The sequence below is a fragment of the Rana temporaria genome, chromosome 5 (genome assembly GCF_905171775.1).
Source record: "Rana temporaria chromosome 5, aRanTem1.1, whole genome shotgun sequence".
Lineage (NCBI taxonomy): Eukaryota > Metazoa > Chordata > Amphibia > Anura > Ranidae > Rana > Rana temporaria.
Window position 1 is genome coordinate 320,723,694 of NC_053493.1, and position 18,373 is coordinate 320,742,066.

The 18,373-nt window shown below is 41.1% G+C and overlaps 1 protein-coding gene across 3 annotated transcripts in view; it reads right to left on the minus strand.

Moving 5' to 3' along the window:
* ATP6V1H (ATPase H+ transporting V1 subunit H) overlaps positions 1-18,373 on the minus strand; it is a 135,762-nt gene that overhangs the window by 65,701 nt on the left and 51,688 nt on the right. For all 3 annotated transcript variants that reach the window (XM_040354199.1, XM_040354198.1, XM_040354200.1), the window contains 3 exons: positions 13,992-14,089; positions 11,738-11,930; positions 5,377-5,555 (listed from right to left, as the gene is read on the minus strand). In XM_040354199.1, coding sequence (XP_040210133.1) covers positions 5,377-5,555; positions 11,738-11,930; positions 13,992-14,089 — 470 coding nt within the window. The remainder of the gene's footprint in view (positions 1-5,376; positions 5,556-11,737; positions 11,931-13,991; positions 14,090-18,373) is intronic.

Here is an 18,373-nt window from a genome sequence, read left to right on the forward strand (position 1 = left end):
CTTCATTCCGCAAAGACCCCCGGACCGATGGCCTCCCGGCGGAATTCTTTAAAGCTCACAGTGAACTGGTTATTCCCCAGTTCCATTCCTCATTGGTGACCATGCTGAAGGAAGGTTGCCTCCCACCTATGTCAGAGGCGGTAATAGTTGTCATCCCCAAGCCCAACAAAGACCCTGAGCTCTGCGCCTCTTACCGTCCCATATCGCTTCTCAAGGTAGACGCCAAAATAGTCACCAAGATCCTAGCGAATCGTCTCAACTCGGTTATCCTTTCCCCGGTACATGGAGACCAAACCGGCTTCATGCCGGGTAAAGGCACGGACATTAATCTTCGTCGCTTATATACCAATATCTCCCATGCCAATACTTTCAATGCCCAAGGGGTCGTGGCCTCTTTAGATGCCGAGAAGGCTTTCGACTCGGTTGAATGGAATTTATGGCAGGTCCTTGAAAATTTTTACTTGGCCCTAATTTCATATCCTGAGTTAAACTGCTGTACAGGGGTCCCTCGGCTGGAGTCAGAACGAATGGTATCCTCTCACCCTTCTTTTGCATACACAGGGGCGCCAGGCTGCCCCCTGTCCTCGGGCGTATTCGCCCTGGCCATCAAGCCGCTCGCCATCCTGCTCAGGTCTTATGGAACGGTGGGGGGGGGGGCAGTGGGTCAGATAGTGGAGAAGCTCTCTTTATATGCGGACGATGCCCTCCTCTATCTCCCGGACACCTCGAGCTCCCTTGAAGAGGCCCTAAGTATAATTGACCAGTTTGGGTCCTTCTCGGGGGTCCGCATTAACTGGACTAAGTCCATGCTCTTCCCGCTCGCTTCCCCCTCCGCCGGCTCACATACCCCTGAAGGCGGTTACTAAATTTTGATATTTGGGTATTGAAATCCAGAACGATTACCTGGAGGATAATGTGTACCCAATCCTACACCAACTCACACTTAAATGTCTGGCCTGGAAATCTCTCCCCCTGACACCAGTGGGGAGAATTAATCTCCTCAAAATGACATTCCTTTCCAAGTTCCTATACGTATTTAGAAATACTCCAGTTCCAATTCCAAACTCTTTGTTCCAAAAATTAGATCGGGTGGTGGGTGCCTTTCGTCTGGGCTGGCCGGGCCCCCAGGGTGGCCAGGGCTACCTTACAGATGCCTCTCTCTAGGGGGGCCTAGCACTCCAATGCTTTAAATTGTATTACTGGGTGGCGGTGCTGGTATCAGTGCGCTGGTGGTTCGTTCAGTCACGTAGCAACCCATCTGTGAACTTGGAGGCAGCCATCCTGGGGTCCTACTCAGCGCTGAGTAATCTGGTGTTCAGGGGCCCTAAAGCGTATCCGACGATGACAATTCCGATGCGCACGGTCGCACGTGTTTGGAATCAGATGTCTGCCAAATTCAATGATCCTACCACGTTGTCCTCTTTCACTCCACTATGGGGCAATCCCAGGCTACACCACCTTCCGTTGATCCCGGACCCTGCGATATGGGCCAGACACGAAATTAAGACACTGCAACATATCATGCCTCAGGGTAGACTTCTCTTATGATGATCTGAAACACGCTTTCCAACTACCATCAAAAATGTTCTTCAGATACCTACAGCTGCAGCATGCGGTTCGGGCGCAGTTTCCAACGGTCATACAACTGCAGTCACATGTGGTGGAGCGTTTCCTGATTTCTACTGGTGCTGACCGCCTCCTCTCGTCTCTTCATCTATGTCTGTCTTGTGCTGATGAGGACGGAGGGAGTAGACTCTTCCAGAAATGGGAGGATATACCCAACCTAGTGGATGATGACTGGGAGTAGGGGATCCAGCAATATATCCCCCTGACGATCTCAGCCAGGGATAGATATATCAAGCTGAACTTTCTCCACAGGGCATACTACACCCCTCAGAGGCTGTTGAGAATTTACCCAGCGCAATCTGATAGTTGCCCGAAGTGCACTCTGGAGCTGGGTACGTTTTGGCATGTGGTGTGGTCTTGTCCCTCTATGCAGCAGTTCTGGGGGGATGTGGTTCGAACTGTCAACTCTGTGGGTGGCTTGAACATAGGGGTCGACCCTCTCGTTCTCCTCCTAGGTGTCTGCGACACTGTCACCCCCAACACACACAAAAGGTTGTTCATCTTCTATGCCAGAAAAGCTATACTGACTAAGTGGAAGCAACCAGAACCCTTTACAGAGGCACAATGGAGGGTACTGATAGACTCCATCCATCCTCTATACAAAAACTTACATATATGAGCCGTAGGTGTCACAAGAAGTTTGAAAAAATTTGGGGAGCCTGGATGAAAAAGTGATAGCCGCTTCACTTGTGTATCACCCCCCCCCCCCCTCTTCTTACTCCTCCCCCCCCCCCACCGGTGAACACATTAGCGGCATGTCACTGGCTACAGTAGACCGCATAGGTCCAAAGGAACGACTGACTATGTACCCAAACTGTCTCATAGACCCATCTCTTACTGCACTGTGAAATAGACTGCATTACATACTGTTGTTGTAGAACCGTGTTTGTTAACCTGTTGGATTCTAACAACCTGTAAACTGATATGACCCACGTTATTGTACTGCTTGCTTTGTGTATATGTTTTATTTTTCTTCCTCTTTTTTTTTCTTTGTGTGTATGTGAAAATTTATTTTCTGTTAAAAAAAAAAAAAAAAAAAAAGAAGAAGAACACAAACATTTTGAGTTATCACTGAAAAAGTATATTTTCCTAGACTTGTTTTTTCCTCACTTTGTAGAGATTTTCCCTCAGTCCCTGTTGTGTCCTCACAACAGAAAGTGAAAGGAAGTCTCCTTAAAAAACAGCTCACTATAGAGATTTGGCAATGCCAAAGCTGACTGAAATTGTGACGCAATGTCGACCGACTGAACTTGTGGGAGTGACGTCATGTCGGCCCAGCCAATGAAAGCAGCAAACGGATATCCTCATTGAAAGATTTTACACTCCCCTCTTCTTCTGGCGACAATGGAAAGGTTGGTCTTTCCCATCATTTTCTGTCTCAGTGACAATAGTCGCAAGGACAAACCGTGACGGTGAATTATTGACAGGTTCTAATCCTTTGCTCATCGGTATGAAATACTTCAATCTTCCTATTCCAAACATTATTGAAATCGCATACACAAACATATTTGCAGTCTACAGAAAAATCATATAAACTTGTAATTTATACTGTTCTGGCTAGGGCCGAAACAACTAATCGATTAATCGACAACTAATCGATTGTGAAATTAATCGATTACAATTTTCATAATCTATTAATCGGCCAGTAACAATGGGAATAAAAAAACAAAAATTAGCCCTTTATAGTACAAAAAAGCAAATCGCTACTTTCACTGTCCCACAGTAAAAAAATGAACCCCTTACAGTAGCGATTATTTGCTCTTTTTGTACTTATTTTTGTTTTTTTAACCCCATTATGTTACTAAACATCTCAGGCCTGGGTTCACACCTCTGTATTTTGGTGCTTTTTGCAGAAACACACTACAGTTCAGTTATATGTTTTCCTATGGGACAGGTTCACATCCATGATTTTTTTTTCAGCTGCTGCGTATTTGGAAAGGGCAAGGACTTTTTAACGCAAAACGGTGCCATTTTTTTTTTGGTTCATTATACTTCAATGGAGAAGCTGCAGAAAAGCATGTAATGTGTTTTTGCGGCAATTTGTGTTTTGTAATCTGCCCAACAACAAATTGGGCCAAATTTTTTTTTAGGCCATTATCCAATTAATCCATTAATCGAAACAATAATCGGCCAACTAATCAATTATGAAAAAAATCGTTAGTTGCAGCCCTAGTTCTGGAAAATTCTTTGAGAATCTACAAGCCGAGCATGCAAAAATATATAAAAAGTTTTAGGATACGTAAACGTCAAAACAGTTGTGTGTGGATAAAATAGGATGCTTCATTACAAACAGGTTTTAAGTTAAGCATTGAAAATATCTTTCTGCCAAGACAAACATGTCAAAATTCAAAAGGGGCAAATAAACTACAGGATGACACTAATGAAAGCAACACAGAGATTCAATCTGGACACACAAGCTACAGATAAGAGAGGCTGTTGGGTAAGAAAGTAAGAAACATTGTCATAAAGTGGTCTGAACTAGTTTTCTATGTTAAAATAAGAGCAAGTTAAAATAATACTAACCTAAAACCCTTCAGAATAATATTTAAAGGTGGGCTTTAACACCCAGGTTGTGTGTGCCAAAAATGTGCTCTAAACATTTATTGATCCATCACAGACAGTTCTCGGTCAAGGGTTTCTGCTCTGGAGCCAGTGGGACAGGCTCGCGAACATGTGACACATGTGAAAGCAATCACGATACAAAAGCTGCATTGACATAAAGGGATTAACAATGTTTAAAATTGTTCAAACTAATTGCCTTAATTTATATTATATGAGTTTCTCAGTAGAATCTTTTACCTGTCAATACATTTTCAATGCTTTGTCAGTAAAAGACATTGTGCTGGGTTTACAACCCTGGCAGTATGCTTTTTCTCCAAGTGAGGTGGTCGATGTAATGCTGTTCTGTTCTCATTTGCCTAAAGTATCAAAGACTATGTGGTCCAAACTTGAACCTTTTACAAGGTGAAGTTGAAATCTTCACGTGGCGAGACATCAGACATTCCTCTATTGCACCACTGACTCACAGATTGTCAGTCGGCTTGGTTTCTGATGCTTGAAATTGCTTAAAATTGCCCTGCAGCCAACCCTGAATGGCATAAGACGTTGTTGAAAAGGGATGTGAAAATCACTTTTATCAGTTACATCAATCAGGGAACATATACTTTCAGCTAGATGGGTTATTAGGTCTAGTCGTGGAAATACCGAAGGAGTTCTATAAACAAATATCGCAGAATTATATCTAGTAACCATTCCTAGTGAAGAAAGCCAGAGAGTTAGGCAGGCCATAGACCATGCAAATTTCTTTCCTGCAACCATGAGTGGGCTTCCCGCCAGGAGAAGACAGTGATTATTACTAGCGGCCATAGCAGCCGCTAACAATAAATCTGGCAGGCTAATTGTACCAAAGTTGACCGATCAACTTGGTACATTCAGCCTGCCCACACACAGTTCGAATCAGTCTATGGTCAGCCATATGTGCAGATTTCAAGCAGCTTTTGCCTCATCAAGAAAGTTTGAGCCACAAACTGCAGATCATAAAATGGAGATACGTTTAAAAAAATTCTAGGAGAACCTTGTTAACTAAAAAAACATAAAGGAATGTATGCTAGGATATTGTTATCAAACAAAGATTTCTAATGACCAGCTTAGCCAAAATATGAATTTGACAACTCACTTTACTAAACCTGATTTCAATCCAGAGAGTAACCAAGCCATTAAAATAGTCCAAATTATGCCACCAATACTAACCTTAAATCTTGCACACTTTCTCCTAGTTTCTCCAAGAGGAATTTGATATCTTCAACAATGTCCTCATCATCATATTTCTGCTGTTCCAGGTTCTCAAGCTGCTTCAGTACTTTACACTGGATCATTGCCAGTGCATATTCTTGTCGAGTTTCTCTCTCAGTGGACTTTTCCAGCAGATTCTACAATCAAAATAAAACCATTAGATGTAGTTCTACAAAAGAAAGTAACATTTACCTAAAAGAAAAATACCTATTGTATCACCAGTGCATAATTTAGGAGACCAAAAGAAAATGACTAAAGAATGTTGAGTGTCTGAAAGAACAACAATCTGTGTTGCCTATAGCAACATAACAATCTTCCCCCGTCAGCTCTCCAGGTCCCTCCTCATCAGGGGCCCGCACAGAAAGCCGCTTTCCATGGGGGCACACGTGCGTGCTTGCTCCCAAGTCCTGCTGCTGCGTTAATTGATGCCGACTCAGTCCTGCCCCCCACTCCCATGTCACAATTTTTGATTGACAGCAGCAGGAGCCAAAGGCTCCCACTTCTATCAATCTGTCCAATGAGGAGAGTGACAGCTGCTAGATGCGTTGCGCACATCGCTAAATCAGATCAGGCCCAGGTAAGAAAAAGGAGGGGCCTGGGGGGGGGGAGCTACAGCACAGAAGGTTTTACAACCAGAGTTTCCAAAAGATAGTCCTCTAAATTCTCTTTAGTACAATGTTATGTTTTGTTTCCTTTAAGGGTTCATGCACACTGGACTTCAAAAACACTGCTTCTACAGGAGTTCTGCGTTTTGCCTGTAGAAGCAACTCAATGTTATCCTATTTGTCAATGCAAAACAAAACGTAGCAGAGAATGCTAGAAATGAGCTACAGTGGGAAAAAGGTCAGCTACCCTTTCAAAAGAAACCTTGCAAAACTTAAAAGCAAGTGCAACTAGGCTGCATTCACGCATGATGGTGGGCGGAATTGCCACGATTCCGCTCTGCGATTTTAAACGGCTGCAAAATGCTGCAAATTGTCATGAGGTAAAATCGTGCAGCAATTGCGGCAAAATTGTGACGCTGTCTCCCAAAATAAGCTCATGTTCCTTTTGCAGCAAAATCATGGTGCGATTAAGGTGCCATTAGAAGTAATCGCGCCCCGCGTTTTGCAGCCATTTGAAATCATGGTGCAGAATCGCGATGATTCCGCCCATGATCTTGCATAAATACAGTCTCTTGTTGTTTGTTAAAAGCATTTTGTTTTAATTAAAAGTAGCATGCAATACTCACCCGCTCTGTGCAATGGTTACTGTAAGAGGAGTGAGCCCCCCCTCCAGGCATCTACTGCTATATATGTTCCAGATTTTTCACTTAAAACGACAGTTATAACCACAGTATACAGAGAAGCCTTGACGAGATACTGTGGCTTTCACATATATTTGCAAATGTGTGCAACTAAACCGTCTCATTGACATGAACTGCTAGGGCCAATTTGGTTTTCTTGCAGGCTAGCTGGTAAGTGTGCTAGCCAATTTTTTGTTGTTTGTAATAGAAGGTACTCATAATAGTGTAACAGGTTTCTCACACAGAGTAGATCCTTTGATATTTATCCTGGGATATTTTGATTCCCTTTTTTGGAGTATAAATTCTTCACTTTTTGCTGTCCATAGAATTATTACTGTTAAATTGTTATCGGCTTTTCCCCTTCAATATCTGAATGATTACAACAATTGAATACGGAGTATATCTATAGGAGAGGCAAACATATTTTTTACGCAACGCTATGTTTAATTTTGACCGTATATGGTAATGGTTGGACTCTACGGTTTGTATTTTGGGTTTACGTTTATATATGGGTCTGGACTCTGTAGGGATGGACTGGGGTTTTATTTTTTAAATACAATCTGATTGAAAATAAAGTATTTAGGGAGGTGAGGGAAGACAGCAACCTGTAAAATATTTACCACAATGTAAGGAATGCATTAACGTAAAAAAGTTTTGGCTTTAGAATCACTTTGTGCTTCCACTTTGAAAACTTCACATTTCCAATAATTCTACCTTCCTTGTAACAAACAAGAGTAGCTTTTTTACATGCTTTTGTGCTGCCTACATTTCAGTGTTGTTTTAAGGGCCAATAATCTATTCAGGTAAAGCAGTAGTCCATCTATAAGTGGTGTAGAATCCAGCCTTTGTTTGCTTCTACAGCAAGCACTTAATGCAATATCTGTACCTAATGCCTCCAGTGCAAAAAGGAAAAAAACAACAATAAAACCATCCATTGTGCCTTAAATCTTTAAGCTTCTGAATTTTAAATGTTTTCCTAAAGACTTTGTGTTTCCATAGTAACAAGGAATCCATTGAAGCATCCAATACTGACTGTGTTGACCACACTACAGAGGCATAATCTGAGGGACTTCTCATAAATCTCTAAAATTGACCTATAGATTACAGTGAAAAATAGTCCCACTTGGCGTTATTACAGGAAATTGAGCAGTGACTATTTTGTTGGTATACACTTTATGTTGATAACACAATATTAAAGTACACTGTGCACTATAAAAAGGAAAATAAAGAAAAAAGGAAATGATGCCAATTTTTACTTACTTAACCACTTGGCGCCCGCGCTATAACCGAATGACGGCTACAGCGCAGACCCCAAATGCTGGGAGGACGTCAATAGACATCCTCCCCTTCGCACACTGCGTGCGCCGTGATCACCCGAGTCACTGAGACTCGGGTGATCACAGATCCGAGTAAGGAGCCGGTCCTGGCCCCTTACCACATGATCAGGTGTCAGCCAATGACAGCTGATCACTTAATGTAAACAAAAGCCGGTTATCATTTTTTTTCTCTCCTCACACCGACAGCGCGAGGCGAAAAAAAAGCCGATCACCGGCTTAGGTGTAAGGGACATCGGTCCTGAAGAGGAAGGAGGCAATTCTGGAGGCGGAGGTAGTGATTCGAGATTTTTTAGTGGGACTGCGACATTGTGGCGGACAGATCGGACACTTCTGACACTAATTTGGGACCAGTGACATTTATACAGCGATCAGTGCTATAAAAATGCACTGATTACTGTATAAATGGCACTGGCAGGGAACACTAGGGGGGACAATCAAGAGGTTAAGTGTGTCCTATGAAGGCATTTCTAACTGTGGGGGGGAATGGACTGACTGGGAATACAGAGAGATTGTTTACATTGGCAGAGCCCCCTTCTGGCTCTCTTTGGAGCGATCATGGATAGCCGGCGGACATCACGGCTGCCGACCACAGCCACTGTATCTTTAACAAGAAGCGCCGTACTGGTATGGAGGTTCCTGCAATAGTGTCGCCCTGCCGCAGTATAAATGCAGCTGCTGGTTAGCAAGTGGTTAAACTTCTCCACAACTTTATCCTTGACCTGTGTGATGTGTTCCTTGGCTTTCATTAGGCTGTTTGTTCACCAAGGTTCTCTAACAAACCTCTGAAGGGCTGCAAAAGAACATCTGTATTTATACTGAGATTAAATTACACACAGGTTTACTAATTAGGTGATTTCGGAAGGCAATTGGTTCCACTAGATTTTAGTTAGGGGTGTCAGACTAAAAGGGGGCTGAATAAAAATGCACGCCACACTTTTCACATATTTGTAAAAATAAATTTAAAAAAGTGAAAACATTTAATTATTTTCCTTCTACTTCACAATTATGTGCCACTTTGTGTTGGTCCATCACATAAAATCCCAATAAATTTACGTTTTTAGTTGTAACATGACAAAATGTGAAACATTTCAAAGGGTATGAATACTTTAAGGCACTGTACCTACACATCAGAGTTTACCAAACATGGAGGGATGGGTACATGGGCCTGAACACAGAGTGTACATTCAGGGCAGTTCACATCTGTCAAAGTGTGGGCAAGTCCCTACAGCCACTGTCTCCATGCACTAACATAAGTTGACTGCATGCACCTCCACGCTGTTCTAGATGCATAAATGATCTGCTATTGTATGGGTCTCTGTGTCTGTGTGAATGACCCCTAAAGAGAATACATGACTGTTAAAAAAATAACTAGGCTAACAAAGGCATTCATGACACTTATATTGAGGGCGCCTGAAGAATATAACCACTGAAAATTGGATTACATGTTTTTATAAGTAGGCTTCTTTTTGGGGGTGGGGGTGCATTCCTGCATCCACATTGCTTGTGTGGATGCAGGAATCAATCAGTTTTTGTTTCACCTCAATTGCTGAACATAAAAATAAAAAATACAACTTATTACAGTGTGTACTCTCTCCAGAAGAAGAGACACACATTTAATAAAAAAAAAAAAGACAGCCCAAAGGCAAACAGTTGCAGCTGTAATCCATCTTTAAACCATCCACTGTGATAGGTACATGTCTAGGTGCACAATTTATTAAATGTTTATTTGTAAAATAAGAAATGTATATAAATATACATCTGTTTAAATCAAAAGTAAAAATTGATCCCTAATCATTATCGTTTCCCTTTAACCACTTCAGCCCTGGAAGAATTGATCTCCTTCTTGACCAGAGCACTTTTCTTGATAAGGCACTGCGCCGCTTTAACGGACAATTGCGCGGCCGTGCAACGTTGAACCCAAACACAATTGACATCCTTTTTTTCCCACAAATAGAGATTTATTTTGGTGGTACTTGATCACCTCTACGGTTTTTATTTTTTGCGCTATAAACAAACAAAAATAAAAATGAAAATTTTGACAAAAAAGCAATATTTTTTATGTTTTGCTATAATAAATATCCTCAAAAAATATACAAAAAAAAAAAAATGAATTTCTTTCTCAGTTTAGGCCGATATGTATTCTTCTACATATTTTCGTAAAAAAAAAAAATCGCAATAAGCGAATATTGATTTTTTTGCAAAAGTTACAGCGTCTACAAAATGGGGGATAGATTTATGGCATTTTTTTTTATATTTTTTTTTTTTTAGTAATGGCGGCGTTCTGCGATGTTTATCGTGACTGCGACATTATGGCGAACACATTGGACACTTTTGACACTATTTTGTGACCATTGTCATTTTTTACAGCGTTCAGCGCTATAAAAAAAACGCACCCATTACTGTCAGTAGATCCCTGTCATGTCACTAGGCAGAACAGGGAAATGCCTTGTTTAGATAGGCATCTCCCCGTTCTGCAGATCCATGGCACGATTGAGGGACACCGGCAGACAGAGTCCACGGGACCTGCGGGCACGGATTACGCGGCAGGTGCGCACCCACTAAAGGGGATTTACCTGCACGCCCATTTGCGCAGCCATGCCATTGTGCCGATGTACATCGTCGTGCGCTAGTTGACAAGCGGTTAATAACTAATAAAACAAACCAGGGATACAAAATTGCTCTACTTCATAGCTACTCATTTTATACTGATTAGCCTTCCTTACAATATGAGCTTGCTTTTTTTTTTATAGGTCCCAACTCCATCAATATTAAAAACATTTACCTTAGGAGAAATATGAACTGGTACACCTTCTAAACTAGGCACAGGGATATTAAAACCTTTGTCAAATACAACATAACTATTTTGCATTAAATGACTATAGCAATATGAAGACACACAGAATTCTTTATGCCGACTTAAATGACTTTGAAACCCAAGAATTCTTATCTTATTGGTTTCCAGTTTTCTACAAATGACAGGAAAATGTGAGTTGCTGTGCAAGTCACAAGGGCATGCAAGATTATCCTATTTTTCATATGACTTGTAGGTGGGTAGATGGTAGATGTCACGTGCAGGAATACAATGCCCAGAATTTACTGCTCTGCTTCTGAGTATGATTCCTAAAATTTTCCAAGATTGCTAGAACTTCACTTTAAAAGAAGTTCACATTTAAAAATAAATGCAGGTAAAAAAAAATAAAAACATGTATTTATTTTATTTTTTTACTAGAAACCTGCGAACAACAGCTCATGGGTGCCCTGAATAACTCCTGCAGACTTCTCAGTGTATCTGTATGCTTGTACCTCGTACTCCAGTGACAACGATGCCACGCCTGGATTCCATGTAGGAAGATTTATTTTAAAGTGATTTACAATAAACCATTGTTTGCAATCAATCCCTGTATAAGAATCATAAGACAGTCTCATACACTTCAAAAGCATGTCACATTGGTATTCAATTTAAATAAAAAGTATTACAGAGATCTGCAGATTTAGTTTTCTGCAACAATCAAAGATACATTTGTCCCTTTCCTAAAACAACAAAAAAGAGCATCTTGCTGGGCAATAAACCACACAAATTACATACACCAGTTGTCCTTCACTTGCTCCCAAAGTACAAGAATGCACTGCAAATAAAAAAACACTTTTCAAGCAACACAAACATTTGAAAAATCCAGAATTTCATGGGTTTCCTTACCTTAAAAGCTGCTAGAATGATTCGCGTTACTTTCTCTTTGACCGATTCCTGAAGGATATCAGAGAGCACTGGTACAATGTTGTACCTTCGCAAATACTCGCACATTTGAGGGCTGAATGCGAGCAACCAGATAGAAAAGATCATTTGATACTGAAGCTGGAATCCACATTTGTTACTTAATACGGACATAATGCTAGATAAAAAATAAAAAACAATGTAAGAAAAAAAACAGAAAAAAAAAACATAGTACTTCTAGAGAACATGTGTATACTATATAAACAGTGCATGATAAGAGGTTTCTATTTTAAAAGATCCATTAAGGCTTGATTCACACATATGCAGGTTGCAGTTTGCATATTCTAGAAGCATTTTGCATTTTTCAATACATCCTTTTAATCCATTGCGGTCTATGGAACCAAACCCCCCCCCCCAAAAAAAGCCCCTGGCCCTTTCCATAAAATGCACAGATGTGAACTACATCCATAGGAAACCATGCTAAATGGGCTATAGTGCGTTTCTGAAAAACTTAAATCGCACTAAACCATGCATAGGCAAACCACCAGGCCTTATGCCTTGTACATAGGATCGGTTTTCCTGTCGGTAAAAAGTCAGCAGGGAAAACAGAGGGGAAAATCAAGAACCTGCTCGGCAGCTTTCTCCCCCTACACACGGACGGTTTTCCTGGCAGGAATGCTGTGTATGCTCCATCGCAGTGTTTCCCATAGGACTGCTGGGAAAAAGACCACCGGGAATCCCAGCAGCAAAAAAGAAAATATGTTCTCATTTTTCCCACCGAGACTGCGATGGAGCATGCACACGCCCGGGATTTCCAGCCAAAAGCTCTCTAAACATCCCTTGTAATAGAAATACGGATGACAGGTCCTATTAAGAGATCTAGGGTCAAAAAGACCCCAAATCTCTTCTTTACAGATAAATGTCAATGGTCCCAAAAAAGCGTCCAAAGTGTCCAGTGTCTCTGCCGCAATGTCGCAGATCACCGCCATTACTAGTAAAAAATATATAAAATAAAAAATCTCTCCCTTAGTTTGTATCTGCTGTAACTTTTCTGCAAACCAATCAATATATGCTTATTGCGATTTTTTTTTACCAAAAATATTTAGCAGAATACATATTGACCTAAACTGAGGAAGACTTTTTTTTTACATTTTCTTTGGGGATATTTATTATAGCAAAAAGTTAAAAATATATATTTTTTTTTTTTTCAAAATGGTCGCTTTTTTTTTTATAGCGCAAAAAATAAAAACTGCAGAGGTAATCAATCAAATACCACCAAAAGAAAGATCTATTTGTCAGAAAAAAAAAAAAAAATATTACAATTTTATTTAATTTTTTAGATTTTTGGAGCCCTGTGCTTTTATGAAATATCAGGGGTCTAAACAGACTTCTGAAGTTTCATCTTTGAGGACATCTCCATCTCTGCAGCACAGAATGAATGAACGAACAGGAAGAACTCTGAGCAGAACTTTCTGTTCATTCATAAACCGAAGTATGGTAAAACTGTTTACTATGCCCAAGCTGTAAATTAAAAAAAGTCAGTGATCAGAGTCAGTGATCGTTACCAGAGGAGCACAAAGGGACCCGAGGTAGCAAGAAAAGAAGGTGGCATGTAGAGCCACCGATGCCTTCAATTTCCTTCCTGTCACCACTGAATGTCTGCAGGAGGGAGAGGAGGATGTGTGGGCATTTAGCGGCTGCATGGAGAGATCGGTTCCTCTACATGCCACCACCATCCCTCCCACCCAGGTGTACAGGAGGGGGGTGCACAGGGCTCCTGGAGCATAGGGCCGGTTTGCCATCATGACCCCTGTACGTACGCCCCTGCAGCATTTTCTATTCACAGGGCATAGTGATATCATTGAATTTAAAAAGGCTAACTGTGTGGGCATCTTTACAAAGTAAGTTTACAAATTTAAAGATCGTTCAAAGTAATAGGAGCAGCCTACAAACAATTGAAATACTGCACGTGGAAATTTATATAAATGATATTACATTTTGACTATATATAATCTGCACTACTCTGAATATTCATTAAGAAAGCCTTACCTGCACTACACCCACTCCCTAGAACTTTCACCCTTTGTACAAGACATAGTTGTCTCCTGTACACTGTTGAGCGCCTTCTCTTTCAATAATCATATTACTTATTCCCAAGATGTAGTCAAATCCATGGTGACAGCAATTGTCTTTAAGATGCTCCTTTGCATTTATCATCACACTCAATAAGGAGCCTTACCAGTTGACACCATCTGCTTCCACCCACGCAAAACGGTACTCATTAACCCTAAGCATCAGTTGAAGGCATCCTGCGACACACTGCACATACTGTGAGCTCTGAAATTGTAAGAATGTCGGGAATTAGTGGTGGGAAATAAGACTATTTTATTTTGGTTGCAACAAGTAAAAACGATTATATCAGTAGTCAGTTATGAAATAAAAACTTACTAGAAAAGCACAAAACAAAAAGTTATTTAGAACCTCCTTAATAGGAGAAGCAGAGCGGAAGCGTTCTAAATAAAAAAGCGCAGAACAAGTAACAACTGATTGCTTATAGTTTGGAAAATCTGACAAATTGTCAGCAAACACAATCCTTGAGGAAAGAGAAAACGTACCTCTCCTGCACACAATCCTACTCCAATCCTGACAAATGGTCCCCAAAGTTTGAAGGAAACAAACACTTCTAGGCATGTTGAGCTCTGTGGTCCCCCGCAGCTTTCACGGGTTCCTCTGGCTGACCACCACAGTGTGGAATGGTTATATTATTCATCGCCCATTCAACTCTGTTGCAAAAATCAAAGCTGCCAGCAGATTTTTCACATCCAAAATACATCTGGGCATATTGGATGCATGCCCCACCCTCTGTCCACTGTGTTTTCACCCACCAGCCTCTTTGTTACTACAGGACTAAGGGCCGAGTACACACCTTGTTACATGGGATTAATCACATGCTCCTCCACCCTTGGAAATACCAAATATTTATTTGCCCCAGAACACAACAGTGAGTAAGAGGAAATAAAGGGCCAGATTCACGTAGAATCGCGGCGGCGTAACGTATCCTAGATACGTTACACCGCCGCAATTTTTCATCGCAAGTGCCTGATTCACCAAGCACTTGCGATGAAAACCTACGCCGGCGGCCTTCGGCGCAAGGCGGGCCAATTCAAATGGGCGTGTGCCATTTAAATTAGGCGCACTCCCGCGCCGGACCTACCGCGCATGCTCCGTTGCCGAACTCCCGCCGTGCTTTGCGCGAAGTGACGTATTTTTTTGAACGGCGACGCGCGTAGCGTAGTTCCGGATTCCCGGACGACTTACGCAAACAACGTTATTTTTTACATTTCGACACGGGAACAACGGCCATACTTTACACAGCAATACGATTGCTGTGTAAAGTTAAGGCACCAAAAAAAACTTTGCGATGGGAAACTAGACTAGCGGCGACGCAGCGAACGCGAAAAACCGTCGGGGATCGCCGTAACTCCTAATTTGCATACCCAACGCTGGTTTACGACGTGAACTCCGCCCAGCGGCGGCCACGGTATTGCATCTTAAGATCCGACAGTGTAAAACAATTACACCTGTCGGATCTTATGGCTATCTATGCGTAACTGATTCTATGAATCAGTCGCATATATAGAAACAGGGATACAACGGCGTATCAGGAGAAACGCCGTCGTATCCCTTTTGTGAATCTGGCCCAAAGTTCTTAGAAATCCATGTTACTAATTTATTGGTATACATGCACATCAGTCATTTATATACAATACCTGTGGTCTGATGGCAATGGAAAACCACAAATGTATCAGACAGCACAGACTTAAAATTTAAATTGGGGGGGGCGGGGGCTGATTTTAGTAACTTGCAACAGGTGTTTAAGGGTAATGAAAGCAAGGCTATTGTCCCTGGCACTAGTGTAATGCAAGTTATATAAATCATTTAATTTACTAAATTAAAACAAATTTATCGGATTTACGCTAGGAGTGTCAATCTTTCCCATCCATCCACGTGTGGACACATCCTCTGATTTAACATGCTGCAGAGGAGGCTATTCCACTGAGCACCAAAATCAAAGGCTATTCTGCTTATATGCGATTTACCCCTGCAGGGGTGCTGCTATCCGGTGAGTGTGGAACGGAGAGGGGAGCATGTGCGAAAATTCACTTTAGTTGTGATTGATTTTCTGCACAAGTCACTTTGGAAAATGACAATATTAAGGACATTATTTTTTAATTTGGTATTTTCTTGCTGCCGACATTTGGACTATTATTTTGCACCAGCGCTTTATATATGTGCTTTACTTATGCATTAAAGGGGTTGTAAACCTTTGTGTTTTTTCCACCTTAATGCATCCTATGCATCAAGTTGAAAAACACCTTGCAGTGTCCGGCCACCAGCCCCCCGTTTTACTTACCCGAGCCCCAAATTGCTGTAAGCACGTCCCCGCCGTCGCTCTCTCCATGGGTTCCCGGCTCTTTATTGGATAGAAAGATAGCAGCGCAGCCATTGGCTCCCGCTGCTCTAAATCAAATCCAATGACGCGGTTGCTGGGGGAGAGTCATACATTTAGCAGCTATGGACACTGAATAAATTACTTGGGAGGGTGCCCGCAAAGTAACCCCCTCCGCTTCCCAGAGGGGAGTTATCTAATGCGGGGAGGAGCCGCGAGAGCCGCTGTGGGATGCCAGAAGAGGTGGATCGGGGCCACTCTGTGTAAAACGAACTGCACAGTGAAGGTATGACATGTTTGTTATTAAAAAAAAGGACGAACCTTTAGCGTCACTTTAATTGATGGTCACTTTGGCATTTTGTACTTTTTGCACATACTAGCACATTGCACTTTTTATCAGCACCTTTTTCTGTACTGCACTTGATTATTTATATGAGGTTTACATTTAAGAGTAATCATGAAGATTTTGCTTTGACATTATTCTAGTCACTTACACATTTTAGATTATTGGCAGCACCATTTACCCCTCAATATCTATACATTTTAGGGGTTTAAGGGCGATTTCTCATCCCAACAAGATAAGGGCCATGGCTTCCAAAATGCAGGACTGGTATACCCATAAAAACCATAGTGTAAATATACAGAAAGAAAAAACAACAAGTACATTCATTTTTCAGCTAATACCAGAAGATAAAGCTGTACATCGTGGCTTGTACAATATTATAATTATGTTGTACATTAAGGCTCAAGTCTTTATAAGATACACAAAGCCAAGGAAGAAAAAAATAAATAAATTCACAAGTAAATCTAAATTAACAAAATAAACTAAAAGCACACAATGTAAATGAGCCGAGGTAAGAACATGCCAAATCACAACAGAAAATACCTTTATAGTGAATGCTTTAATCAGACAATCACAATTAATCAATGATGAGAAATACAAATTAAAAGTGGGCACAGATTACCAGTACTTAAAAAGGAATGGAATGTTCACTACCACCCAAGAAATTCACATAGAGGGAAAAAAATCCCTTTGTGATGCTTTAGCACAGTGTTTTTTTGAAAATGAACCTAAAGTATGTATCATTACAGAGAAACACTTAGCAGAAGCACACAAGGTCAACTTTCCCCAGCTGCAGAGGAAACACATACCTTCTACAACCTTTCAAGACAAAAGCTTCATGAAAACGAAGAGCCTGTTAAATAAATAGATAAACCTCTTATCTTTTTAAAACTAAATGAGTGCCAGCTTGGTGCTATTATATGGAGAAATTGCAGGGTCAAATTCAAGGCTTTCCTTTTCAATGACAGATGTCCATTAATATACAGTTCTCAAATATCAATTATAATAAAACCTGGATGCACATTAGTAAATTGAAGAACAATGAAAATTCACTGCAGATTTTAATCTTTACTCTAAAAAGGCAATTATGCATAGGGACAGGAGTGTTTAAATTATAAACATTGTGTAACTTGGAAAACGCAGATTATAAATTATCATGCCGCGTACACACGATCATTTTTCGGGTTCTAAAAAATTAAGTTTTTTCTTTTTAATGTCATTAAAAACGATCGTGTGTGGGCTTCAGAGCATTTTTTGGGTTATAAAAAATGGCCACATTTTTTTTTTTCGAACTATGCTCTATTTTTTAACGACGTTTTTAACGCTGTCGTTTTTCGGGTTATAAAAAATGGGCTTTAACGACGTGAAAAAATAGGATTTTTGTACTCAACGTAAAATCTATTTCTCTGAGTTCATGGACGGACACAGCAGTAATTGACCTTAGGGTATTATATCCTTCCTTCCAGGAGAGACTAGGCAGAAAAACAGCACTTTAAGTGTTAAAACACTTTCCTCAGTACAGCTCCTCCCAGGGGGCATGGTCCCCTGGGTATAACCCACTCTCTGACTCAGCAGCTCCAGTTCGTAACAAGCAGTACAAACAAAAAGGAGGGGTGGGTGCTGTGTCCGTCCATGAACTCAGAGAAATGGATTTTACGGTGAGTACAAAAATCCTATTTTCTCTTCCGTTCATGGACGGACACAGCAGTAATCGGTCATGTGACGCAGAAGTCACTTTCATTGTCGCGGCGCGGCCTTTAGGATCTCCTGTCTGTTACGGGCCCCGTTTTCGTGGCATTCGGCTGGGGATTCCCCTATCTCACGCTGG